The sequence below is a fragment of the Myxocyprinus asiaticus genome, chromosome 21, assembly GCF_019703515.2.
Source record: "Myxocyprinus asiaticus isolate MX2 ecotype Aquarium Trade chromosome 21, UBuf_Myxa_2, whole genome shotgun sequence".
NCBI classification, from domain to species: domain Eukaryota; kingdom Metazoa; phylum Chordata; class Actinopteri; order Cypriniformes; family Catostomidae; genus Myxocyprinus; species Myxocyprinus asiaticus.
In genome coordinates this window covers 24,300,402-24,327,930 of record NC_059364.1, presented here as the reverse complement: position 1 = coordinate 24,327,930, position 27,529 = coordinate 24,300,402, and the positions used below count along the sequence as shown (strand labels likewise).

At 36.8% G+C, this 27,529-nt stretch overlaps 2 protein-coding genes across 3 annotated transcripts in view; one reads left to right on the top strand and one right to left on the bottom strand.

Moving 5' to 3' along the window:
- LOC127411810 (polypeptide N-acetylgalactosaminyltransferase 2-like) overlaps positions 1–17,879 on the bottom strand; it is a 144,820-nt gene extending 126,941 nt beyond the window's left edge. For both annotated transcript variants that reach the window (XR_007892345.1, XM_051647608.1), the window contains exon 1: positions 17,658–17,879. Coding sequence is in view for 1 of the 2 variants with exons in the window: in XM_051647608.1 (XP_051503568.1) it covers positions 17,658–17,753 (96 nt within the window). In the remaining variant the exon portion in view is untranslated. The remainder of the gene's footprint in view (positions 1–17,657) is intronic.
- LOC127411817 (SERTA domain-containing protein 2-like) overlaps positions 1–27,529 on the top strand; it is a 346,503-nt gene that overhangs the window by 55,737 nt on the left and 263,237 nt on the right. The window lies entirely within an intron of this gene.

Genomic DNA, 27,529 nt, shown 5'->3' with positions numbered 1-27,529 from the left:
AGAGCTCTAGGGCTGTCGCAGAAACAATGTCACATATTAAATTTTAAAATACTTGGGTTATTCTTATTAAATAATATATTAATACAATAAATCTTCATTCTGTTTGTCATTTTTAATATATACTGTGTGTTAATATAAAGAGAAAACACATTTTATCAAATAAAGAGTACATTTTAAAATGTATCTGTATGTTTTGCCTCTCTATATGTTATGTTATTTTAATCAAGTAATGATTTCTCAAAGTAATTTACTACATTCAGCATAAAATAAAACATTGCAGGAGTGAAGTAAGCAGTAAACTCCCAACTCGTACGTCTTCCCCATGGTGGATTGTGGGATATTAACCATTGTCGAGTGTACATCAAATGTACACGTGAAATTATTAGAGTGCATTTTGGGTAAGAATGAGTGAACAAAAGTAGGGAACGAGTGGCTCACTCAGAATTCAGACAGTCCAACAAAATGGCAGACACCCGAAATAGTGCACTATATAGTGGATAGGGGGTGGTTTCAGACACAGCGAGTGTTCCGCGACGGGTTGGTGCCCTACTCACTAGGCTGCGTACTCTGCATGTACAAAACTAATGATCTAAATTCTTTCGACACTGAAAACTGTAACTACACTGAAATAAGAATCCACACAGGACTTTAAAAGCTATGAAATAGCAAAAGTAGGTGTTAATAAACCATGATCTTGCTTTGGTTTATATTTCAGCATTATATATAATGTCCTTGTGGGAAGTTTTTCACATTTTCACTGTAATAATTACTAGAAATGTTTCCAAACCTCTCTTATTGACAAATTCATCCAGATCTGACAAGAGCTCATAAAAGGGATATTTCACCCAAAAATAACAATTCTCATTATTTACTCACCCTCATGCCACCCCAGATGTGTATGACTTTCTTTCATCTGCTGAACTCAAATGAAGATTTTTAGAAGAATTTCTCAGCTCTGTAGGTCCATACAATGCAAGTGAATGGGTGGCAACATTTTAAAGCTAAACAAAATCACGCAAGTCAGCATAAAAGTAATCCATAAGACTCCAGTGGTTAAATCAATATCTTCAGAAGCGATGTGATAGGTGTGGATGAGAAAGAGAAACAGATCACCTTCCCATTCTTCTTGTGTTTTTGGTGATTCGCATTCTTCTATGCATATAAAAAAAAATGACAAATATTGATCTGTTTCTCACCCAGAGAAATGGATTCTTATGGATTACTTTTATGTTGCCTTTATGTGCTTTTTGGAGCATCAACATTTTGGCCTACAGAGCTAAAATATTCTTTTAAAAATCTTAATTTGTGTTCTGCAGAAGAAAGGAAGTCATAAACATCTGGGATGGCATGAGGGTGAGTAAATGAGAGAATTTTCATTTTTGGGTAAACTCTCTCTTTAAAGTGATAGCTCAGCCATAATTTTCTGTCATCATTTCTCTACCCTCATGTTGTTCCAAACCAGTGTGATGCTTTGCATTATGTGGAACACAAAATATTTTAGACAGAATGTTAGGGACTGACAGTCTCAGTCACCATACACTTTCAAAATATATAAAAAAATAAAATAAAATAAAAACTATTCACTGAAAGTAAATAGTGACTCAGGCAAACATTCTGTCTAATATCTCCTTATTGTGTTGCATGGAAAAAAGAAAGTCATACGGGTTTGGAACAACATGTTCCAATGTGAATCTTCATGTGAATGAAGACAGAATTTCCATTAATAATAATAATAATAATAATTCTGTAGTACATGTTCAATGTGTATTATGTAATGGAATATAGGGGAGTAAACGTCTATTATGTCATTTGTGAAAGTAATGGGTTACTCACTACTTGAGTACTCTTTTAATTGGATACTTTCTTACTCTTACTCAAGTAATTATTTATGTTAGTACTTTTACTTCTACTTGAGAAATTATTTTTTTTAAGTAATTTTACTTTTACTTGAGTACAGTTTTTGGCTACTCTACCCACCTCTGTGTGTGTGTGTGTGTGTGTGTGTGTGTGTGAGATATTTATATATATATATAGCCATCTAACTATATATAGGCGCACACACACACACACGCACACACACACTTAACATTTCATTAAAAAAAAAATATATATATATATATATATATATATATATATATATATATATATAAAATGACAAAAGTTTTATCACATGTAAAAATACATCGCTAAAAGAAACATTGCTTTTTTTTGTGGTGGGGGACAGATTAAATATCGGCAGGGCAAGTAAAAATCTGAACTTCCTTCTTTACAAGGAAATAAATATTCACGGTTTAACAGTGCACGACATAATGACAGCAAAGTGTCAGTTTGGTAATAACCATTTAACAGAAACAAACCTCCATCATATATCAAGGCCTACATATTCCAAGCCTGACAATCAACAATGATCTAGCTCTTCTTTTACAATGAAAAGCACACTGAACTCTTATTTCATTGTCTCAGCTTCGTGTCCTTGTTGATCTGGACTAGGTGGAATGACTCACGCACATATGTTCACCTTACCATGCTAGAGCAACCATTTCACTGTGAGATATGTAAATGGTCTAAACAGCAAAGGTGTGAGGAAAAACAGAGGTAAAAACAGAAAGGGGATGACCAGATAGACAAAGCCAAACTTTAGTTGTTGATCTGTATTGGTAATGAAGATGCAGGCAGAGCACTTATGGAGGCCACAGACCTGGCAGACGCAGAGGATGTACCTGCAAAGAATTAGATAAGCGGTGAATCCCTGGCAGACACAACACCTCCTAATAGCAAAGCTGGCATGTCCCGGAATGTGTTAGCTATTTCCAAATAAGAGCTCAGTAACTTAACTGAGTAGAGGTGTATGCAAACAGGTCTAACCAAGATAGCTAGCTGCAAATTCTTAGTGCACAGTCAAAGTGTACATGTGAAGATTTACAGTGAAAGGACAAACTATCGAGATTACAATAAAATTATTCCAATAATTAAATGATGAAGTGTGTAATTTCTACCTGTTTGTCAACCAATGGAAGACAGGTGGAGCGTTTGGGCATTTTCGCAATTCCGTTTGATGTAAGTGGCGCAAAAATTACACACAACTCCTTTAAATTAACTTTGAGTTTCATTAATTCAGAATATATCAAAAAAGAACTACTAAAAAAAAGTTTGTGTCTTCTGTCTTTGAAATGGTGTAATATTCTCTTAGGAGTCTGTGGTTGGATATGCATGAAAGGTAACATTAGGCCGAAAGACAAGGGACTGCAGTCAGCAGTTATTGAGTGCTGTCTGCCCTCCTCTGCATGTTAATTAGCATGTAATTGATGCCTCTGAGATTTACAAAGCCACAAGAATGATAACACTGTTGCATTCTCGATTTAGTTTAAAATTTGGTGGAGACAAATTTTAGTCTAAATTGCATGGGTTAAATTATACATTGTGGCTTCAGTAAAGGCAATTTACTTGAAGCATCACCTCAAGTATGTAGTGTGTCTGAGTAGTCTGGCATGTGATCTCTCTGCATCTCATGCTGAATAAGTTAAGGGAGTGCTCTGAAAAATGGGAAGCAAATTTTTATAAACACTTCCAATTTGTGAGGGAAGCAAGGCTGTTTCAGATTCATGTACAACATGATAAAAATACTTGTACTTGTACGTACTTGGCATTGCAAGTTTGGTGTCGTTTTTTTAAAAGAAATATCATGAGACTTCCTCATTTGTCACTGGATCAGAAAAGCTCTTAAAGCTGAAGTGTGTAATTTCTCAATCACCAACCGAATTGCAAAAGTAGTTCTGGGGAAAATCAACCTATGTATGGCTTACTTATAGTAGGAATAACGCAATAATACTAAGGCCTGTTTCATACTGCAAGCATACGCAGCGCAGCAGCACGTAGCAGGAGCGTTGTGTGAGCAACAGCGTGGCGCAAGTTTCGCTAAATTAGTGACAGTGCACTATTGGTGGACATCATAAATTTAAGCCGACACGAAAAAGAAGAAATTGCACAGGACAAGCAAATATTTGTAGTCGAGAAAGTTTTTACATGAATTAGAACATGTGAGAAAACAAAAAACAAGGTAGCATAAAATTAAATAATTTTATTACACTGTATAGCTTTAGCAGAAGTATGGTTTTTATCATTTAAAACTAAAGTGCACTACAAGTTATAGGCTCAAACAAACAAAAATAAATTATACACTTATACAGACCATTTTCTGTATAGTGCCGTTGCTGTTAAGCTATGTAGTAAAAATTATTTGTTCCAGTGTGAAAGATCACAGTGAGTCTGCTGTTGTAGTTAACTTACAGTTATTCTGCAGCCTCATGTATGCGCTGCTTTGGTGTCCAATGTAAAACAAGTGTAAAAGTGCAGCTAAAAATCTTAATTACTATGACAGTTAACAGTTTTTGTATGGTGAAAGAGGTTTTCACTTTATGGCTGTAGCAAAGTGCTTTTAGAGTGCAAGGTGTGATAGATTTCCCCAGTAGCACAAAAGTAGCTTTTAATCACCAGCATTGTAAAGTCTTCTGTTGATATGATGGTACACAACTGGAGGCTATTCAAAAACCGAGCTCATTAAAATGATATGGCTATAACTTCATTGGCTGTTCATCTTTGAGCGGCTGAGGCGGCAAACAGCCTAGAAGCACTTGGCTAACGAAACTACATCTTCAACACGTTCATGGCCTCTGGCAGTGATTTCCTATTAGTATTTATGTCTGGATACATGAAGAATGGTGCCCATTACATATCTGCAAAACAATTCTGACTACTAGGCTCTTATGAGGATCTTCGGTTAATCCATGTCAGCCAAGACACATTCACTATTATACATACACTATTTCAAACTCAGGAAGACAGGACGTCTGCCATTGACAAAAAGCATATCTTAATACTTAAGATGCATAACTGGTTTCCATAAACATCACTTGTATATGAAAGCAGTTACATTTTCTGGTTTAGGATTGTCATTCATAATTTGGCAATTGAAACTGAAGTTAAAAGATGTTGGCAAGACTTTGGGGCAAAGATGAGTTAGACGGATATCATCAAAGTGCCAATTTGAAGACAAGCAATGAAATAAGGGAACAATCGTTTCCCTGATACTAATAATTAACTGATTTTTCTATGGGTCCTTTGAAGTCTTCACATTGTTGCAGTGGGAGAGCTGCCTCTTGGCTTTAACAATTTTAACAATAAGACACTTGACTGCATTAGATATTCATCTATTTCAAAAGATGGATGGGGATTAATGTTGCTCATAGCAAAATCTTCCAAATAGCCACAGTCAATTTTACCCAGATTTTAAAATGGATGTTAGGTTGTTACTGTACATCCATTAGGCTATGTCAACTAAAGCTGCAAGATAATTTGAGATAACAAATGTGCCCATCACTTTTAACTGTCCAGCCATGACTAGGCACAGAGTTTGCAAATATTCTCTGAACTGATTGCTCTTGGTTGCTCAAAAAAAAAAAAAAAAAAAAAAAAACTATATATATATATATATATATATATATATATATATATATATATATATATATATATATATATATATATATATATATATATTTATTAGTAGAGTTACTGTGTTTCTGCCTTCAGAGAACACAGATATTACCATTAGGGGATCCATACCCTCAAATTTCCACACAGAAAGACTGCCCGGTGGGAAACTGGGTTTAAAATCAAGCCTGAACTACTTTCGCCAATCACTGCAGATATCTTAAAAGAGTGCAAGCCGGGGGCCTGGGTAGCTCAGCGAGTAAAGACGCTGACTACCGCCCCTGGAGTCGCGAGTTCAAATCCAGGGTGTGCTGAGTGACTATGTCACCGCGGTAACGCGCTCAACAAGCCACGTGATAAGATGCGCGGGTTGATGGTCTCAGACGTGGAGGCAACTGAGATTCGTCCTCCGCCACCCAGATTGAGGCATGTCACTACGGCACCAAGAGAACTTGGAGCACATTGGGAAATGGGCATTCCGAATTGGGGAGAAAAAGGGGAGAAAAATTCAAAAAGAGTGCAAGCCAATGCTTGTGCTTATCAATAACAAGCCCTCAGTTTTTTGTTTTGTATTGTTTTTTGTCTTGTAGCTGGAGCAGGAGTTATGAAGCTACACCACTGCTGACAGAGAGATTTCAGTTAATCCCTTATTAAATATTTTGACGAGCGCAGTTTTCTGCCCTGTTATTTCTAATTAAAGTAGAAAGCAATTTTTTCTTGGGAAGGTATGCAAAGAAAATTCCTACTCCCAGAAAGATATTAATGAAAGAAGTACCCTGAGATATCTCACCCATTTCTGTGACAACTGTAGACTCTGTAAACAGCAAACAAAAATGTGTCCGGGGTCCATGGACAATGACGCTTTCGGCCTGTCAATCATTTTCCGCTTTCTCACAGTATTGTAGCTGCAGCGAATTATTGAGGCATTATGCATGTTTATGCCAAGTTGTTCATAACAGTTGTCAGTTAAGGGCGCTATTTTACTACTGATGTTTTTAACAACCGTTTCTGCTCTCAATAAAGCTAATTTTGGTATCTTTGGAGCTCTGAGTTTTGGAAAGAGGGGGCGTAGCTAATCCAACCAGCCTCAGTCTCGTGGAATTACAGCAGGCTGAAATCGCTTACAGCAACTTTAACACAGGAAGTTTGGGTGGGACATATCGAAGGAATTGTCCCTTTTTAAAAAATAAATAAAACAGCCAATAGACTTCAGTTTCGTCACAGCCATGAGCCATGATTTGCTACTGGCTGGTCCATAGTAGGGGATCATATATATTTTTGGTTCATTTTCCCAGAAGAGAAAGACGTGTGTATATAATTGCTAAAAGGGAATTTGCTCAATGTTTAGGAGTACACAAACATATAGATGCCCTCTAAGCAAAGCCACAAAACTCTTAAAAGGTGCACTCAGTAACTTTCCTCATTAAAAAAAGTTTAACTCCTTAAGACATGAATTGCAATTTTGCAATATATGTAGTAAATCATGACCACTCACATTAAAATGAAGAATCCAGTCATATCAGTAAGCTTATAAAAGCTGTTTAATTCTACATTGAAAGGGTCCGCACATGGGGGCTGCCATGTTAGAATCACATAATCAGCTGAATACTACTCGCTTAATCTCAGTAACTGTCCTGTTATTTGACACATTCACTCATTGATTAAAGTAATCATGGCTGATTGTGAATATAACATTTCTACAACAGCATCTGAAACTGAAAACTATTGACTTTAAATGATGCTGCAAGGGACAAGCTTCAAACCCTGTTGAAGAATGAATGACCTTAACATCTAAAGTTAATTTCTTATCAGGAATCTACAATTAATGGAGTTGCAGTAGAATCGCTTTGCATTACACTCATATACTGCTCATATACACTTGGCATTAGCTAAAATATAAATCATAGAGAGATCTGAGACTGATCAAAACGCTTGAGAAATGTGAAAAAAAAAAAAAAAATTCAGAAAGATTACAACCCAGAGGTTAATCAATTTTGTCTATTCATATATTCAGCAGAAGACACATTTGCCAAGACATTGGCCCTTTGGATAAACATGCTGGCTTTTCTCTACCTCTACATACAATATTTAAAGACCCTTTGGTACTGTAGCTGTCAAGGTGTCCATAGATGCAAGTTCAAGTTTCCTCATCCTAATGCCTTTCATATCACACATTCTATGAGGGGACAAATATAAGAGACAGCTTTAACAATTCCTGAACAAAATTTTGATTCAGACATCTAATTCAGTAACCATCAAGATCCTGCAATGTTATTCTTTTTAGGTTTCATGATTCATGTTTCACTTCCTTATGCCACTGGCTTGTTGCCAGCGTGCTGACAAGCATTTGAGGGAGTCCACACTGCAACCCAAATGGTTCTTCCTTTCCTACTGTTCATACACACAAATTCAATCATCTTGTTCTTCTAAAACAAACAGTAAATTGCTGTTTACTGAGAAAATGCACAGTTACTTTAGTAAACACTTTCCAAACTATGTTAAGTCCAGAACTAAGAATGAATAGATTTAAAAGATTGTCTCTGAAAACACAGATAAAGCTGAAGTGTTAAGCAGAGATGTGTTAAAAATGTTATCAAATCTCAATCCCTAACTGAGCAGGCGGGGAGTTTTGTGAGCATTAGAGAGGATTTCCGCAAATCCGCACATAGACCTTTATCTTACCAAATACAGAACTTTTATGTCTGTTGCCAAATACCTCAGTAAAAATGTTGAATGTTTGGACACGTAATCTCAGCCTAACAAAATATATCACTGAAAACATTACTATGACAAATATAATTCAAGCTTGCTATAAAGTGATTTTTCTCAGAGAAAAAATATGACTGCATTTAAACAAATTTTTGTGTGATATTTTTAAGTATAAATACTTTATCCTATCCCAGTATATTATGCAGAAACAACTATAAGTAAGCCATTTGTACGCCGATTACCCTGAAAAATGTAAACAGTGGCAAAACACTGTTTGTTCAACCAGTGGAAGATGGGGGAAGTTGTTTGGGAAACCTGTTTGAAAATGGTCATTAGTTTTGCAGTTCTGTTTGTTGATGCTAGTCCCAGAAAAATTACACACTTCACCTTTCAGAAGTAGTAACTCTGAAATACAATCAATACATTTTCTCAGCTAGGCTAAATGTTAATTGTATTTACATAAAATCTAAAACCTGATTCAAGATTATCAACAAACTACATAACACTGGTTTAAGCATCTTAAATAGAGTAAAAGCAGGTAACCCTACAGACTTCTCTCCAAACAAAACTCATTTACCTTCCCTTATCAGAAAAAAAAGAAAATTTGCCATGCTAGTCTGCGCAATAAAATCTTTTTCATGACTAAAATCTTGTCTGTTCACTCACTATTTTCAAAATGATCTAGGGCTGCTCGATTATGGCAAAAATCATAGTCGCAATTATTTTGGTCAATATTGAGATCACGATTATTTAACACGATTACTCATTGACTTTGGAAACATCATGCATTTATTTAACTTTGTTTTTTTTTTACTTGTCTTTTTAACAGTGGATTTCCGTGAACTTGAAATGTAAACTGCGCTGGGTAGGGGAGGTGGCTATTGTCATATGATAATTATTTGTTATGTATGTTAGTCAAATAAAGGAAAGCCTCCATCGCCACCATTAACAGCAGGGGTGCTCACACTTCTATGGAATGAGATCTACTTTTTCATCATGTTATTGCAGCAAGATCTACCATGTACAATAAAGACTATACATTATCACAATACCAAAATTTCAGTAGTCGGTAGTGAAATTTGACGATTCTCAATACCAGCTTCAAAACCACAGCAAATAATAACACTAACTAATATGTTAATTATGGAAGAATGGTTTCAAGTAATTATTCAAGACTAGTAAACAGTCAGTAAAAAAAAAAAAAAAAAAAAAAAAAAACAGCAATGAATAGAAATAGATTAAAAATAAATGAACAAAAAAATAGAAAATTGTGTGCTTTTTTAAAAGCTTTAAACGTTTTTAACAGCAGTAGGCTATCAAGCATTCAAGTAAACATTCAGAATGAAATGCAACATAAAACTACTACTGGTCTTCACTTTATGATAATACATTAATACTTTTTAAAGCTACTAAAGTTATGCAGTCAAGAGCAGTGAGTGTTTTCTCATTTTCTTGTTCTGGTTGTTTGATTATTATAATGACACACTAGACGGCAGCAGGTCTATTAGCTTACATTTACACTTACAAGTCCAGCATTTTACTACAAATCCGTAGTACTTTTTTTAGTACTTACTTTTTATCTGCTGTTTACGTTCACTTTAGACATCAATCTCTCTGTTTACATGAATACCTCACCAAGACGGCCATTTTGGCGGAATGTATTTGACCGTTCAGGTGCGCATTAGTGTGAGCATTCACACACAAACGCGCATGTTCAGCACACACACATAAGCCGCCTGTCAATCAAACAGGGTGCAGCTGTTACTAGATCACTAGCGAATTATAAAATGACACGCTCAAGATTACTTTCAACAGCAGAATAATAATATGAACTTTCTAATAAGTGACACAGGCCTAGGCTATCTCAAATATAGCCTGTTATTTTATTTTTTTATGTTTTAATCAGTCTGCTTGTCCAGTCGGTCAAGTAAATTTCCCTTTAACTTAACCCTTCAAAAATCCACTTGTCCTGGACAAGCTTTAATGTCGAGCCCTGGGTTGTATAGATATGAATGGTGATGACACGGCAAAAAAGTCACACCCACAAAGCATGGTAAACGAGATGGAGTTTAACGCAGTTCACAAATGGCCAAAACACAAAATCGACTTGAGCATACATTTGAGCCATTAAAGAGATAAAGCAAAAGTGGTTACAGGTGTTGAACTTGCTCCTCAGATTCTGAAAATAGTATCGTTGTCAGAGCCGCTGGTAATAACATTAACATTAGATTAACAATGGCAACTTCTGCAGTAACATTATCTGTTTGCTGTCGTACATTGATAATGATAAAATTGTGTCTGGACTAGTGGATAACTGCAGTGGATACTGTAACGTTAGTTAACGTTACTTACCTCAAATGATGTTGTGTCCTCAAAATGCCTTGGTGTCTCAGATTCAACAAGGTGGTTCCTGTGTGTGTGTGTGTGTGCGTGAGAGCATGTGCGGGGGGGGGGGGGGGGGGGGGCTGACTGACTGGGAGTAAGAGATGCTTTGCCGAAACAACGGTGCAAAACACAATGTTAGAGATTTTATGTTATTATTCGATCTGTAAAAATATTTTTGGTTCATTATGAAACTGTGGCGGGACAAATTATGTGGGCTGCCACAGTCTAGGTAATTAATGGGAAGCACTGGAGTTTATTTTCATAACCCACTTTCTTTTAATTTGAACTTTAATAAAGGATGCTTTAAAGATATAATGCCAGGGAGTTTCATTGTGAAATGGAATGCAGCACAATAATCGTTTTATCTCGATTACCTTGTTTTCATAATTGTTGGAAGCCAAAATCGTAATTGAAAATAACATTTGATTAATCCCCCAGCCCTACCATGATCTCATGAGAATTCATATTTATTCTTACATAAAGTCTGGTTCTAGCACACGTTTGCACAGACACCGAAACTTACAATATTGAAGTACTGACTGCATATAAAACGTAATCGTTTTACGTATTAACACCTAATTTCATTGCATTTATAATCAATGAGATTAGTTAAATGCCAACACATTTATTTAATGCAGTTGATGCATTTACCTTATATGACATTATCAGTTTCATTCAGCTGTGTGAGATTTCTGCTGCCCTATTCAACATTTTAAAGGATTACATAAATTTAACCAAGACTAAACTTTAAAATGTTAAAATAAATAAAGGTTCTGCAATTGTTTAATCTTTCATTAAGCATTTAATTTTTATCTTATTTGCCATGGGACACAAAAGGGATTTTCAGAATATGACAAAAAATAAAAGCACTATAAAACAATCATCATAAAACATATTTTATTTGTTTGCTATAATGCAAATCTTCAGATAGCTTTGTTTGAGAAACAGACCCAAATTCAAGACTTTTATACAACGATCTCCATCCATGAATGAGATATGATAGTGCCTTCATGGAGTGTATCAGGAGGAGATTTTTAGATTGAGTCAATTTTTGTTTAGACTACTTTTGTACAGAATTTTGCCATTTTTCTGAATAAATTACTGTGATCAAATTTATCTGCCGGTTACGTTTTTTATATGGTTGAGAAATGGTTATAGTTAGGTTAAGGGGTAGGGTGGAATTAGTGACACTAAAATATATATAAATTAGTATATTGTATTGTAACAAAAAACATTCACTGTACATTAATCTGCTTATGTTACAATTTTTATATTGTTGAAAAGAGGACGATTTGGAGTAGGGATAAGGGCTCTAAAATATCTATAAAACAGAAAAAAAAATGTTTTACAAATATGTTTATTTTGTATAAATACATAATAAATATTTATTTTTTTACAAATAGCCTATAATTATAATGGATTCTGGGATTCAAATATACAGTATTTACAACGGAATCGTAAATATTTAACGTTTCTAAAGTTGTAAATACGTAAAAACATTTGCTTTTTTGATTCTGTCAAAACATCTACATTGTAAGTTTCAGCATATACTCAAACGTACTCTACAGATAATAATGAGATCAGGCTGCTGCTTCAGCTTAAGCCCTTGCCTCCTTCTGGTACAAACGGAGGCCTGAGAAAGAGGAATTCCATGCTCATAAACCCTGCTCAATGACCTCTGCTCATTCAGGTCACTCAGTTATCCATTGCTTCCAAAGTTATAGCACAGGACAGAGGTGCCTCTTTAGCCAAAGTCTCTTTAAAACCCTTTATGGATACACATAACAACGTTCCAGTCAAAGGTCAGGTCGTAACAAATGCAACATGCTTCCTATATACAGTGATTGCCTGTTCTTATCAAAGGAGGGATAATTATGGGAGAAGTTAACTTTTGTACAGTGTGTTTAGATAAAAACTTAGCTCTGTTTAAAACAAGGCAATTATTCAATTTCTGGAATTAAACTGCTGAATCAACAATATGAGAAAACAATCTTGTGGATTCCAGTTGCCAACTTAAAAGCAGCCAAAAAATATTGAGATCTTTTGAAGCTCAGCTGTTAGATACGAGGAAGAAAAACATCCCATGGCAAAAAGTGGCACAAGCATCATATTTCCAAGGCTGGGAAGAGTTTTAGCAGACAGCATCTCGGGGAAGAGATAAACCATAAGAACCCTACAAATATTGCCCTTCAAATTTGAAGTTCAGTTTACCCTCTAGCAAGTCAAACTCGTACATCAATACCCAGGAAGTCCTTCTGGAAAATACATACTGGCATGCCGAGATGCAACATTTGAGCTCTTTAGCATTCACTAGTAGATAAGTCTTCATCAAAATTCACTGCACAGTGGCAGCAGAAAAGGAGAGAATCTCCAGGCATCATAAATTTAGGGCCCTTGCTTCTAATTATTGCATGATATAATTCAATATGACAGATATCAGACCCAAAATACTTCATTTTCTCTCCTTTATCAAAAGGCGAAACAAAAAGGTACACCTCATGCAAACACACACAGCTTTGTGTGAGATGGACATGCAGTCTGGTACATCGTGATGTTAATAAGCTTTGATTTGAACAAGTGACTGAAAGCAGTATGGCCACATCACAGCACCACCATAGTGTAATCTAGTGTAACGGGCAGAACAATCAGCATGTCAATAATTGTGTCATGGAGCAGATATCAGATCAAACGTATTTCCCGGTGGAGATAAAAGCCGCCCGTTTCCTATCCTGTCTGCATCCAAGAGCAGCCGTGGCTCAAAAACCAATCTGATACTCACATCGCAGATTGGGAAAATATTCATAGCCTGACCCTTGCATAACTGAGGTACTAGAATCTGTGATGAGCATCCATGAAACCCTACCATTGTCCCGGGACTGTCATCTACCCTTACCAAGCATGCATGAACTCATTTCCTCACCGAGACAATCTTTGACATCCGTTTAAAATCTATTGTGTAACTACCACAGTTGCTGCAGAAATAAAATGCAAAAAGACAAATTTAAGTTCTTCAATAAACCAAGCACTGCGTCATTTTGTAAATACTTTCTTCCCAAAGCTGTTAAGGAACACAAGCTGCACAAACAGCAGCATCAATGTTGTGTACAAAAAGAGGGATTCAGTGTAAATTGCCCTGAGTCGACTGAAGGAGTGCTGGCCAGTAGGGCTGCACAATTAATCGAAATAAAATCGAAATTGCGATATGATATTGAGCGAGGGCTGCAATTTAATTAAATAAATTGTTTATTTGCGCTGTTGTCCAGTCTATATTAAGTTAGAGCATTATTACAGTGTTTTCAGAGCGGTTATGTGCTCCACAACTCATCTCATGCTTAGAGTAACAGAAGTGCTCAGAGTTTGGTTATTTACAATAAACCGGTGCAACCTGCATGAAGCGGTTTTTATTATCATCTGTGGTAGCAGCATCTCAGTCTCCGCCAGGCACAGGTATCATAATAATAACGTGGAATGCAAGATGGGGTATAATTCAAACATCTTTATTTAATGATTGCTGAGCAAACAGCATTAACAGTAGCACCTGTAGAGTCCAGAAACCTGCACTCTTCCTCCATTCTACTGTCATTGGTTTACCTCACGAGAAAGCGTGTCGCCCTTATTACACTCCCAGCGGCAACAAGTGAAAGCACAACTAATATTACCAACATCCAACAAAATGAGAAGAAAGTAACGTACATATCAGTGGCGGGCCGTGCAATATAATTCTAGGCCTTCAGTGTGATTCATGCCATTAAGAAAACACAGTTGCACAATGAATAAGACACCCTATGCCTTTGGGCATCATACATTATGTCGCAGCTAACTAATAATGGCAACTGACATTTTAAAAACACGTCCACGCACGAAAGCCAGAACTTGAAACGACACTTAATGCTCAAGCATGCTTAAATTTAACTGCAGCATGACTGTTTTGTGAAATGAACGTCTCCCAAACAGACATTCAAAAATCATAATTTTTCATATGAATCTACCAAGGAGATCTATAATACCTGGAAAAAATCTAATAAAATTTGCGATTTAAATGTTGCTTGCAATATATTTCGTTTAGTCAGGGTACACGGTTATGCTGCATTCCATTCAAGATGGATGTGGGATATTCCTACTTGATATCTCCGACCATAAATGTATTCCATTCCCTGATATTCGGAACTGCAACACTCCCATTAGCTTAGCAGGTGTTTGACTCTCATTAGAGATGTCTCCTAGCAACCCAACTGATAAACAATGCTGAAGTGCTAGCATTTGTGTTTATCAAAAGAGATTATAATGTTTTGTTTTAAAACAAGCTTTAATATCATGTAAAGTGGAAATGTACTCATTTATCGATATTACTTAATAAAGTGAATGTTTATCACTTTGTATATCTCGCTGAGTGTCGACATGTTTGTGTGACATCATGCCCCTGCATCTCGGAGTTGAGAATTTCTGCATGAGCCTACAAGTTGTAATTCTGACTTAAAGATTGAGTATGAAAGGATGAAAAATATTTATTTATTTGGCATGTTACGCCAGCAGAGAAGGCTTTGCTGGCCCTGAGAATTCGCCACTGGTACATATAATAAATCTATATTAAATATTTTGATAATATAATTCATTTTTAAATTAAATATAATAAAGAATAAAACTAACCAAAACTTTCAATTTAAGTTTAATTACACTGCTTTACCAACAGATGCACAAGCAGCAGTCTTGATATGTTTTAATGATTCAATGATAAAAGCAGCAAGAATCCAACTGCCAGCGGAGAAATGGGTAGTCTAGGACTACTCACCAAAGTCAGCCAATTCCTCAAAGTCAAAGTTTGAAGCTCTAACATTAACAATGCCATAAGGGAGCAATTCTCAAATGTGCAGCGGTCCATTTACCTCATTGTGCCTTTATCACAATATCAAATGCACACACAATAGAAAAGGAGTTGGCTGACTGTGGCTGATGGACAGCTTGCTATGGAAACAAAGTATGAACAGACCAAAATCCCAAGACAATCTGTTACTTAACGAAAAGTACATGAGCTAAACATTTGCATGAGAGTGAAAGAATTTCTGCAAACATCTCAAGAGACAAATGGTGTCTTACTAAAACATGTGGTTGCATAGTACACCACCTCTGCACCTCCCTGCTCTCAAAACTGACAGTGCAATATTTAGACACCGTCAAATGATGATTAATGGAATTCAGAAATACAGTTCCTAGAGATAAAAAGTTCAAAACACGTAATATTCCTTTTGTTTCAGACGATACGGATACAGACGAATGTTGCTGAAAGTTATTCCTCAAGCTACTTCGTCTGACTGAATACGGTATATGAACTTAAACCGAAAAAATTTGACCCAAAAAAAATTAAGTCCCATCCCTCGTTTATTTAGAAAAAAGCAAAAATAGTGGTTACTGTTAAGCATTTATAATGAAAGTGAATTGGGCAAGTTCCTTAAAAAAGACACTGTTTAAAAGTAAAGCTGTCAGGCATAAACAATATACGTTTTAACATGATTTCGGCACTTATATTGAAGGTAAATGGGTAGAGGCTTTATAGGGAAAATCACCTTGTTCGATGTCACAGGGCTTTCGACAATTGAATCTTAACATTATTCCATTGTCAATTCAGAGTTAACTTGTTTAAGCAGTGGTTAGGTGTAAATTGATGAGCTAAAACCGCATTTACTTGCCCTAGCCTAGAATAATCCCAGTTTAAATGGAATGGAAAAACTGGGGGGAAAGTGGCTCTTTATTCAGCAGAGGAATGAGTGAGGGAGGAAAGATCTGGGAACAATTTAAATTAAGCTCAATTGACAGCATTTGTTGCATAATGTTGGTTACCACAAAAAATTAAGTCCCGTCCCTCGTTTATTTAGAAAAAAGCAAAAATAGCGGTTACTGTTAGGCATTTATAACGAAAGTGAATTGGGCAAGTTCCTTAAAGACACCATTTAAAAGTATAGCTGTCAGGCATAAACATATACGTTTTATTATGATTTCGACACTTATAATGAAGGTAAATGGGGCAATAAACATTAAAATACACACGGTTTTAGAAGTATAGCTAAATGCGAAAATAATGCACGCTAACATGATTTTGACACTTACAATGGAAGTGAATGGATTTATTCAATAAAAATTTAAATACACACGGTTTCAAAAGTATAGCCACAAGACGTAAACATTATACGTGCTAAAATGATTTTAGTGACATATAATAAATTATTAACTTCAATCTGTGTCAAGTTATATTCAATTTTACAAGTTTGTTGTCATGACAATGTAACGGTAAACCCTGTAATCTGGTAATCGCCGTAACGCGATTTTTTTTTTAACAAAAAAACAAGTTAAAACGTATACTGTTTACGTCTTGTGGCTATACTTTTGAAACAGTGTATATCTTAAAGTTTATGGACTTGCCCCATTCACTTCCATTGGAAGTGCCTCACTGTAACCGCGAATTTTGGTTTTATTTTGTTTTGTTTTTTAAATTGACGTGAGAGGTGTCGAATTTATTTTTGTGCTAATCAACATAAAGCCACAAATGCTGTCGACTAAGCTTAACTTGTTTTAAACCCGGATCATTCTTTAACAGTGCAGAACATCTGATAACGGATTGCTTAAAAATGAATGAATGTGGACAGTTCAGTTATACACTCGCGAGTCGCTAAACTGTAGTTTCAACTGGCGAAACGGGTTATTTTTAAAGCCAAGGAAACGTCCCTCTCGTTCCTAAATTATATTTCAAAGCTTTAAAACATGACTTCAGAGTAAATGCGTATTTTAGAAAGAAGCACAAAAGCTGCGTACATCCCGTTAAAATCACAGTAAAGTGTCGGCACAGACCGATAACTCTATCTTTGTCCAAATACACGGCTGAACACACACCTCACTTTGGGTAAAATGCTGGTTAAACGGTAGGGCTTCTCTCGTCGTCCTCTCTTCGGCTATATTCGTGTCACCGTAATTATTGTTTTTACCCGCAAACGATTTCTCGCCCCCCCCCCCCCCCCCCAAAAAAAAAAAAAACTTAGATATTGCAACATGAACAAGCCAGTAAACAGAAGAACAGAAGAACCTACCTTTCGACTCAGCGTTGTCCCCGAGTAGAAATAATATGCTATGCCTAGGACCCAGAGCACAGCGAAACATAGTAATATCCTAGATTTCCGGCGCATTTCTGTGATTTTGTGTGTGATAAAACAGCGGCTGCCTTGGGATTTGTGCCGTGAAAAGACACGGACGTCCACTTTCAGCGTCTCGCTGTGGCTATAGCGCTCTACTAACGAGAGAACGCACCAGCAGCAGCGGTTGCACAGAAGAAGAAGCAGGAAACAGCCAGCATCACCGGGTTAGAGGGGAAAGGGTAACCGACTTTAATCCAATCACGCTCCGAACAGACGGAGGAGGGGTGGGGACATCCATCGTTAGCTAGTACCTCAAGATGCACAGAGGAACCGTTGTTTGGTTTACTCTCATGTTACAGAAAGACATTAATCCTCATGCAGGAGCGCATGTTTTATGATCATATGCTGACGTAAACATCTAGTTACCCCCCAAAAGTCAGCGTTTATTTGAATCTGAGGATGAAAGCCTCTCATATGATGAGAAATCTGTAAATTATTTACTAGTTTTGCACACATCTCACTGATTATTTTCAGCTAATGCACAAATTTATGTAACCTGATATGTAACCACTGTCCCCATTGCACACTGTAACTTTAGTATGACTTTGCATGTTAATTACTCATTTGCAAATATCTCGGATATCTACCTTGAAGGTAATCAAAATGACCATGCAAATAAAAACATATCCAATGAAATGACAACAAGCTAGTTTAACATTTAAATGCATGGAAATTTCACCAAACACTCTTACATTTACGGATCTTTAGAGACATGGCACGTATCTATCAGAAATGGATCTACAAAATGGCCAGATGGAATAAAATTTTCAATATATTTTCAAGAAAATAATAGAATAAAATATATTTTGATGTCATTATTTTTTGACATTTTATTTTTCATATATGAAAGAGAAAATGCAACAAATTAGTACAAATCTAGAACAGGATTCATTACTTTCACACTGATATTTCATGCGACGCAACTGGCTGTCAAACATATTGAGCTACACATAACACATAAGATACACAAGTATTTTCTCAGGCACTTATTGAGTCTAAATAGATGCACAGCTTATATAATTTCAGTAGTACACCCAAATGACAATAGTCATATCATACTGTTCATGTGTTACACTTGCTATAGTTTACTTCCATGTTGTTTCTTCATCAAATAGCAATGTAAAATGTTAATCAAGTCAATCACTGAAACAACAGCGCCACCTTGAGTAAGAAATAACATGTAAAATATGTATGTGTACACGCATATGGGATACTGATAATTCACCATTGTTGCACAGAAAAATCAACATGATATAGTGTTTATTTGTATGAATATAATACTCATTTCTCTTGTAATAAACAAAGAAATAGATATCCTTTGATAGTAAAAACCGATAAAAAAAAAAATGGATGAGGAACAGGGTCACTAAAGACCAGAGGTATTAAGGGTTAAATAAATATTCCAGGTTCAATACAGTACATGTTCAACTGAATTGACAATATCTGTGGCATAATGTTGATTTCCACAAAAATTATTTTGACTCATCTGTCCTTCATTTAAAAAAAAAAGAAAGAAAAGAAAAACAAAATTTTGCAGTTACAGTGAGGCAGCGCCGTAGCTAGACCCTGGCTGAAAGGGCTGAATCCCCAGATCTTTTGTTAATAGCCCCAAATGTTTTTTTTTTTTTTTTTTGTGATGAAAAAAAGAAAGAAGTAAGGCTTAATGTTTATTACATCAGGGTACAAAAGCAACAAGGCAGACTTCAAATATAAATCAGAGGCACTGAGGTTTTATTATGCAATAATATATGCCTTATTTCTAAATATATAATCTATAAGCCTTATTTCTAATCTTCATCTGTTTTTAACAATCCACACACCAAGTAGATTTTAATGTATGCGCCAATCAATTTGTTCGGTTATTCGGGTTTAGTCGGGAGTCGGGACGTGGGAGAAAAGAATGTTTATTCCAATGGAATTTCCTCATACGCAACTCAAAATAAAAGCACATTGAGCTATAAGCCTAAATAGCACAATACATGGGTCTTAAAATGATAAAATCTCACAATAAAGTCAAACAGAAATGATCAAACTGTCACTACCTGTATATGTGCTCTGCCCGTGCTGGTTCACATTTCCATGTCATGTGCGTGGAGTTCAGCTGCTGCGTTTAAATAGCCTCTTTGGGGTACCTTGATTTTTAAATGGTTTAAAATCAAATGACATTGAACTTATCTAATTAATGTACTAAGTCTGCACACCAGAGCAAAAGGGGAAAAAAAAAACAATGTCTTACCGTTTGTCAAGCGTTGAAACTTTGCTATGTTAAAAACAACCTGGAATCATGTTTAATAACAGTCTTGAAACCCAACCCAGGTGTTTCGAGATGCGTTTATAAAAATTACAGTTATTTTTAATTTTACTCGGTGATCCCACGATGGTGTTTTATTGCCACGTTAAATAAAATGCAAACAAATTTTATTTCGATAATAAAGTCGTAATATTTTGCAAATAAAGTAAAAATTACTAGAATAAAGGTGTAGCATTAAGAGATTAAAGTCGTAATAGTTTGAAAATAAAGTTGTAGCCTTATGATATTTCATTATTTCATATGAGAATAAAGTAAAAATGATTAGAATAAAGTTGTAGCATTTTGAGATTATAGTAGTAATATTTTGAGAATAAAGTAGAAATTATTTGAATAAAGTCATAGCATTGTGTGAATAAAGTAGAAATATTAGAGAAAAAAATCTAAATATTAGGCTAAACAGAGCGTCATTATCACAACGATAGAACGGACGCTGAGCCAGCAGCTTCGTTAATGCAAGAGATGGATGTGGAGGATGTAGTTAAATCATAGGCCTACTTTAGTTTAGGATTTAGCAATAAAGAAATATTTGGTCTTTTAGCGCATCAGCACAGAGTCCCAATCGGCGTTGGGTTTTCCTCTCTAAACAATACTGTAACTGAGGGGATGTTACCACATCTTGATATGGACTTGTATAATTCACAGCCGTTCCAATTATTTTTCGCTTCACTTGAGTGTGGGTTTATCTCGCGCCTCCCTTAACAGGCGCCCACATGTTGAAAACTCCTGTACTAATGCACACCTCATTCATAAACAGAGAGCTTGCAAAAACTTCCCACAAATTCAGCTCGGTTGTATAGCCAAGTTATCTCCCTTGTTAATGATGTTGTATGTAAAGACGCTCCACTTTGCTGTTGTCCACCACATCACTTTGATGTTACTTTCCTTTCGATTTATTCTCAAAATATTACGACTTTCTTCTCGTAATTTTTACTTTATTCTCAAAATATTATGATAAATGACAATTGCAAATTGAAATTGTTAAATTACTTTGATTTTATTGTTAGCGTTTTGTGCATCCATCATAACCCTGCAGTACATTACATTTTCATCCATGCATTCTGCTCTGCACTACTGAATATACTAATACGTCACCTTTTTTGTTATTTAAAGATTTCATATTTTGTTAATAAATCCTTGAGCTACTTTGTGAAATCTGGTGTGTCCCTCTTTTGTTGCGACCTTTGAGCCACGGGTCATAACAAATATTATGCCACAAATGCTGTTGATTCAGCTTAACTTGTACTGAACACGGAACATTCCTTTAACTACCTTTGTTTGTCATCAAACCATTCTGTGATATGACAACATAACATGATTTTCCAGTATGCCTTAATTTGTTTCATATGTGCAAAGGTCATCTTTCATCAGATGTACTAAATCTACATTTCAGTACTGTACATGACCATTGCTCAGTTCAAGTTATACAGAGTGGATGCTGCGGTTAAAGGTGCAGTAAAATATTATTTTCCCATTAGAATGCTGATGTTTGATGTCAGCTGGAATCTTGTGGAGGTTTGAAAGAGACCTTTGGACATTTCAGGATGAGCTAAACTCTCTGCAATAGTTGTCTGATGACTGAATTCAGACAGTCATTTTGATAGTGACATTTAATTATTCATCAAAAATGTGTCTTCTGGGTTTCTTTTAAAGTCTGCAGAAAAATGCGTACTGATAGTTTATATGAAAAAATGCATACGTTTACTGTCATAAATAATGTAAGCCAAAGTTGAAAGAACTCAAAACTTTGGTTTTTAAAGATCTCATTGAAGTTTGACCTGAAATCAAAAATGTTTTACTGCAATCGAATGTTTTGAATAAAGGAAGAAGCTCATTTAGAAACACTGCTGCACTTCCAAGGAATCACTTGAATGACCTATTTTTCATATGGTGACAAGCACTGTAGACAAAATCTTGATGTATGTACGAGCTGCAGTTGAAGATTTAGGCTGGTTACCCAAAGATTCTATCTTCAAGCAAGGCACTTAACCCCAGACTGCTTCAGGACAGCTGTCCCTGTTGTATTGTTGTACTGTCCATCAGTGACAGTAGGTAATGACTTTAAAAAATGCAGAGATTAGAACTTGATGTTTGAAAGACTTTTCAACATGCCAAATATACCTAAATGCTACAAACATGTGAAATAATGAATTTGATGACAGAGGGTGACATTTTTAAAAGTTTGCAAATGTCATTATAGTAGGAATGCCAATGGACTAAATTATCCACTTATAGTATAAAGTGTAGAGTTTACCTCATGCCACTATTTTAATAAACTTTATTAAAAACACTATTGCCTTTGAAGACCTGCTTAAAAAAGAAAGCTGGATTTGAGTCTTAAAGTGATAATTCACCCAAATATGATAATTCTCATTTACCCACCCATATGCCTTCTCAAATTCACATATATCTATCACTTAAAATGTAATGGTTTTACATTAGAATGCAGTGAACAGTCTTGTGCTGTCAAAAAGATAACACCAGAAGCCTTAAGCATGTCACCAAATCTCACATTACTATTCTGTAACGGAGTAATTCTGCATTTCCTTCTCAAGAGCTTCGCATTAGAAACCACTTTACCATGGGGACATTTGGCCTACAATGTGGCTCAGCCTACTATTGGAGAATGCATGTAATTTCCTTATGGTGTGCATATATTGTATGCAGTCTGTTATGCTTCGTTGCTCCCCTACCCTTCCATCTCCTCCAAATCTACAATTGAAAGGACTTCCTCTAATGTCATGAGACTGTACAGCTAGGAGGATCAAAAAGAAGGGTTAGACAAGGTCTGCACTTTGAGCTCTGCTTACACTACTGGCATATTTAAGCAGTGAACATGAGTAAATTCTTTAATGGACTGCCTTTTCTTCTTCTACTTTTTTCATTTCTGTGGTGATAAAAATATGTGTTTGTTCTCTTTTGTCACATGCTAAATGAGGGCTCATTCAAACATTGTTGCTGAGCCCCTGAGCATAAACACCCAGTGGGAACTCAGCCGTTTGGGGAGAAAAATAGCTGTTTTAATTCTGGTTGTTGTGATGATGACTGCCATGGAAGCAAATATTGGAGCTAGGAAAGTGCTTACTTTAACAGCATGAACTGTGCTAGAAAATCAGACCCTTCCAACGTGGTGTTTACCCTGTCTTCATGATTTATAAATAATAAGTGAAAAAGTTTCTGTGTATGGTCTCCAAATGTTAAAAATGGACAATATGAAAGACTTACAATAAGGGAGTTTATGGAAATAAGATCTCTTAGTGGCTATAAAATATCAGTATGTTTTATGATGGCTCCATCACTGCAGGGAAATAACAAAGTATTCTTAAAATTGGCTGCTGTACTTTCAACATTAAGTCAATGAGCACTCTTAATCTCGATTAAAAAAACGATCATTTAAATTAAACAAAAACTATTTGATTCCAAAGGTCAACTTGTTGCATTTAAAACCAAACAAATTTTAAAACATGTCAATGCTGAGCAATTCTCACTGAGCAAGTCAACCTCAAATATGATGCCAGCTGAGTATTATGACAATAACAGCCATGCCTAAAATTTAGTAGAACCTAAGAAATAACATTGGAACTCTTTAAAAAATACACACTGACAAATGTTATTATAACCTTTGATGAACGCCGATTGTAATTGCCATCCAAACAAATCAGACAGCAAGCCTTGTACTGTGAGGAGACTGGTTCCAGCTTATATTAGTAATACTTATGACCTGTCGGTATAAATAATCATACTCCTAAAAACAGAGAACCAACATAATATGTCAATAATGGTAGTACAATTTGTCCTTTTTGGGCAAATACATTTTTCTCTAGATTCGTTGAGTGGATCTATCTATCTATCTATCTATCTATCTATCTATCTATCTATCTATCTATCTATATATATATATATATATATATATATATATATATATATATATATATATATATATATATATATATATATATATATATACAGGTGAGCCAAAACATTATGACCACTCATAGGTGAAGCAAATAACGTTAATCATCTCCTAACTAGGCCACATGTCAAGGTCTGGGTAGGTTAGATGGTAAGCGATCAATCAGTTCTCGTAGTCAGCGTGTTGAATGCAGGTGAAATGGGCAGGAGTAAAGACCTGAGCAACTTTGACAAGGGCCAAATTGTTATGGCCAGATGACTGGATCAGAGCATCTCTGAAACAGAAAGGCTTGTGGAGTGCTCCCGGTCAGCAGTGGTGAGTACCTACTGACACTGGTCAGAGGAGGGACAAACCACAGTCCGGCAATAGGGTGTTGGGCGCCCAAGGCACATCGATTCACAAGGGCAATGAAGGCTATCTCGTCTGAACCAATAGAAGTTCTACTGTGGCACAAGTCACAGAAAAGTTTAATGATTGTTAAGGGAGGAATGTGTCGACAAGGGGCCTGGGTAGCTCAGTGAGTATTGACGCTGACTACCACCCCTGGAGTCGCAAGTTCGAATCCAGGGTGTGCTGAGTGACTCCAGCCAGGTCTCCTAAGCAACCATGTTGGCCCGGTTGCTAGGGAGGCTAGAGTCACATGGGGTAACCTCCTCGTGGTCACAATTAGTGGTTCTTGCTCTCAATGGGGCGCGTGGTAAGTTGTGCGTGGATCACGGAGAGTAGCATGAGCCTCCACATGCGGAGTCTTCGCGGTGCTCAATGAGCCACGTGATAAGATGCGCAGATTGACTGTCTCAGAAGCGGAGGCAACTGGGACTTGTCCTCCGCCACCCGAATTGAGGTAAGTAACCACACCACCACTGGGACCTACTAAGTAGGGGGAATTGGGCATTCCAAATTGGGAGAAAAGGGGATAAAAAAAAGGAGGAATGTGTCACAAAACACAGTTCATTGCACCCTGCTGCATATGGGGCTGCGTAGCCACAGACTGGTCATGATGAGTGTTCATGATGACCCCTGTCCACCATCGAAAGTACCTACAATGGGCACGCAGGCATCGGAACTGGACCTTGGAACAGTGGAAGAAGGTTGCCTGGTCCGATGAGTCCCGTTTTCTTTTACATCACATGGACGGCCGTGTACCTGGGGAAGTGATGGCACCAGGATGCACTGTGGGAAGACGACAAGTCGGTGGAGGGAGTGTGATGCTCTGGGCAATGATCTGCTGGGAAACCCAGGGTCCGGCTATTCATGTGGACCTCAGTTTTACACATGCCACCTACCTAAACATCATTGCAGACCAGGTACACCCCTTCATGGCAATGGTGTTCTCTGATGGCAGTGGCCTCTTTCAGCAGGATAATGCGCCTTGCAACATTGCACACATTGTTCAGGAATGGTTTGAGGAACATGATGAATAGTTCAAGGTGTTGCACTGGCCTCCAAATTCCCTGGATCTCAATCCAACTGAGCATCTGTGGGATGTGCTGGACAAACAAGTCCGATCCATGGCGGCTCCACCTCACAGCTTACAGGACTTGAAGGATCTGCTGCTAATGTCTTGGTACCAGATACCACAGGACACCTTCAGGCGTTGTTTTGGTGGCATGCAGAGGACCAACAGCATATTAGGCAGGTAGTCATAATGTTTTGGCTCATCAGTGTATATACACCGATCAGCCACAACATTAAAACCACCTGCCTAATATTGTGTAGCTCCCCCTCCTGCCACCAAAACAGCGCCAATTCGCATCTCAGAATAGCATTCTGAGATGCTATTATTCTTACCACAGTTGTACAGAGCGGTTATCTGAGTTACCGTAGACAGTCTGGCCATTCTCCGTTGACCTCTCTCATCAATAAGGTGTTACCATCCGCAGAACTGACACTGACAATGTTTTTTGTTTTTGGCACCATTCTGAGTAAATTCTAGAGAATGTTGTGTGTGAAAATCCCAGGAGATCAGCAGTTACAGAAATACTCAAACCAGCCCATCTGGCACAATAATCATCCATTTGATTATCTGGACAACAGTGTATGTGATTTTGACCTAGAATCTCTCACCTTATAGAACCGTGTGCGCTAGGAACTTGGGTGTTCTGTTTGACAGCAACCTTAAATTTGATAAGCAGATAAGGACTGTGGTAAAATCATGTTTTTATCATCTTCGTTTGTTAACTATGGTTAAGCCATTCTTGTCATTAAGCAAGTTTGAAACAGTGATCCATGCTTTTGTTATTTCTCGCCTGGATTTCTGTAACTCGCTTTACATTGGTGCCCCTCATTCATCTATTTCACGCCTCCAGCTTGTTCAAAACACTACGGCTAGGCTCTTTAAGGGGAAACGCAAATTTGAGCACATCACACCTGTCTTGATTTCATTGCACTGGCTTCCTGTTAAATTTAGAATTGATTAATTAAAATCTCTCCATAACCAGGCGCAACAATACTTATTCGACTTGCTGCACCTGTACACTCCGTCGAGATCTCTTAGATCTGGTGAATCTGAATTGCTTTGTGTTCCCAGGTCTAAACTTAAGAATAGTGGTGATCGTGCCTTTGCTGTTGTTGGACCTAAGCTATGGAACAGTCTTCCAGCACATATTAGAACTGCATCAACTATCTCGGCTAACTAAAGTTAAAATGTATCTATTTTCCTTGGCTTTTAACATTCCTTGACCTTTTTCTTTTTATCTTTGTAAGTTTACTGTTTATTGCTATTACATGTCTTGATTGTTGTCTTTTTATATATTGTGCAGCACTTTGGTCAACCTCGGTTGTTTTTAAATGTGCTATTTAACATTGATTAATTGATCTATCAGCCAATCATGTGGCAGTAGTGTAGTGCACAAAATCATGCAGATACAGGTCATGAGCTTCAGTTAATATTCATATCAACCATCAGAATGGGTAAAAAATTTGATCTCAGTGATTTGGACCGTGGCATGATTGTTGGTGCCAGATGTGGCGGTGGTATGCTTATTTCTGTAACTGCTGATCTCCCGGGATTTTCACACGCAGCAGTCTCTAGAATTTACTCGGAATGGTGCCAAAAACAAAAAACATCCAGTGAGGGGCAGTTCTATGGACGGAAATGCCTTGTTGATGAAAGAGGTCAACCGAGAATGGCCAGACTGGTTTGAACTGACAAAGTCTACGGCAACTCGGATAACCGTTATGTACAATTGTGGTGAGAATATCATCTCAGAATGCTATTCTGAGATGCGGGTTGGCGCTGTTTTGACCATTCACTCGGGCTAGCGTTGGTGTGAACATCACTGCCAGCTCCTGCGTACCCTCTTTGTACTCTGTACCTCTGCTGATCAGGAGAGAGGCAAGCTGGGGAAGCTTCATACATGCACATCCAGTAGCATTTCCAGCCAATGCTTTCAGCTTTATACAATATTCACAGAAATTTTTTGTACTGTATTGCAGTTGCATTATGTGCATTTATAGTTTACATTTATGCATTTGCATTTGAGGTAGCTACTGTTTGAATCTGAATTCCCATTTAAGATAACCTCAGGAACAACATCATTTGAA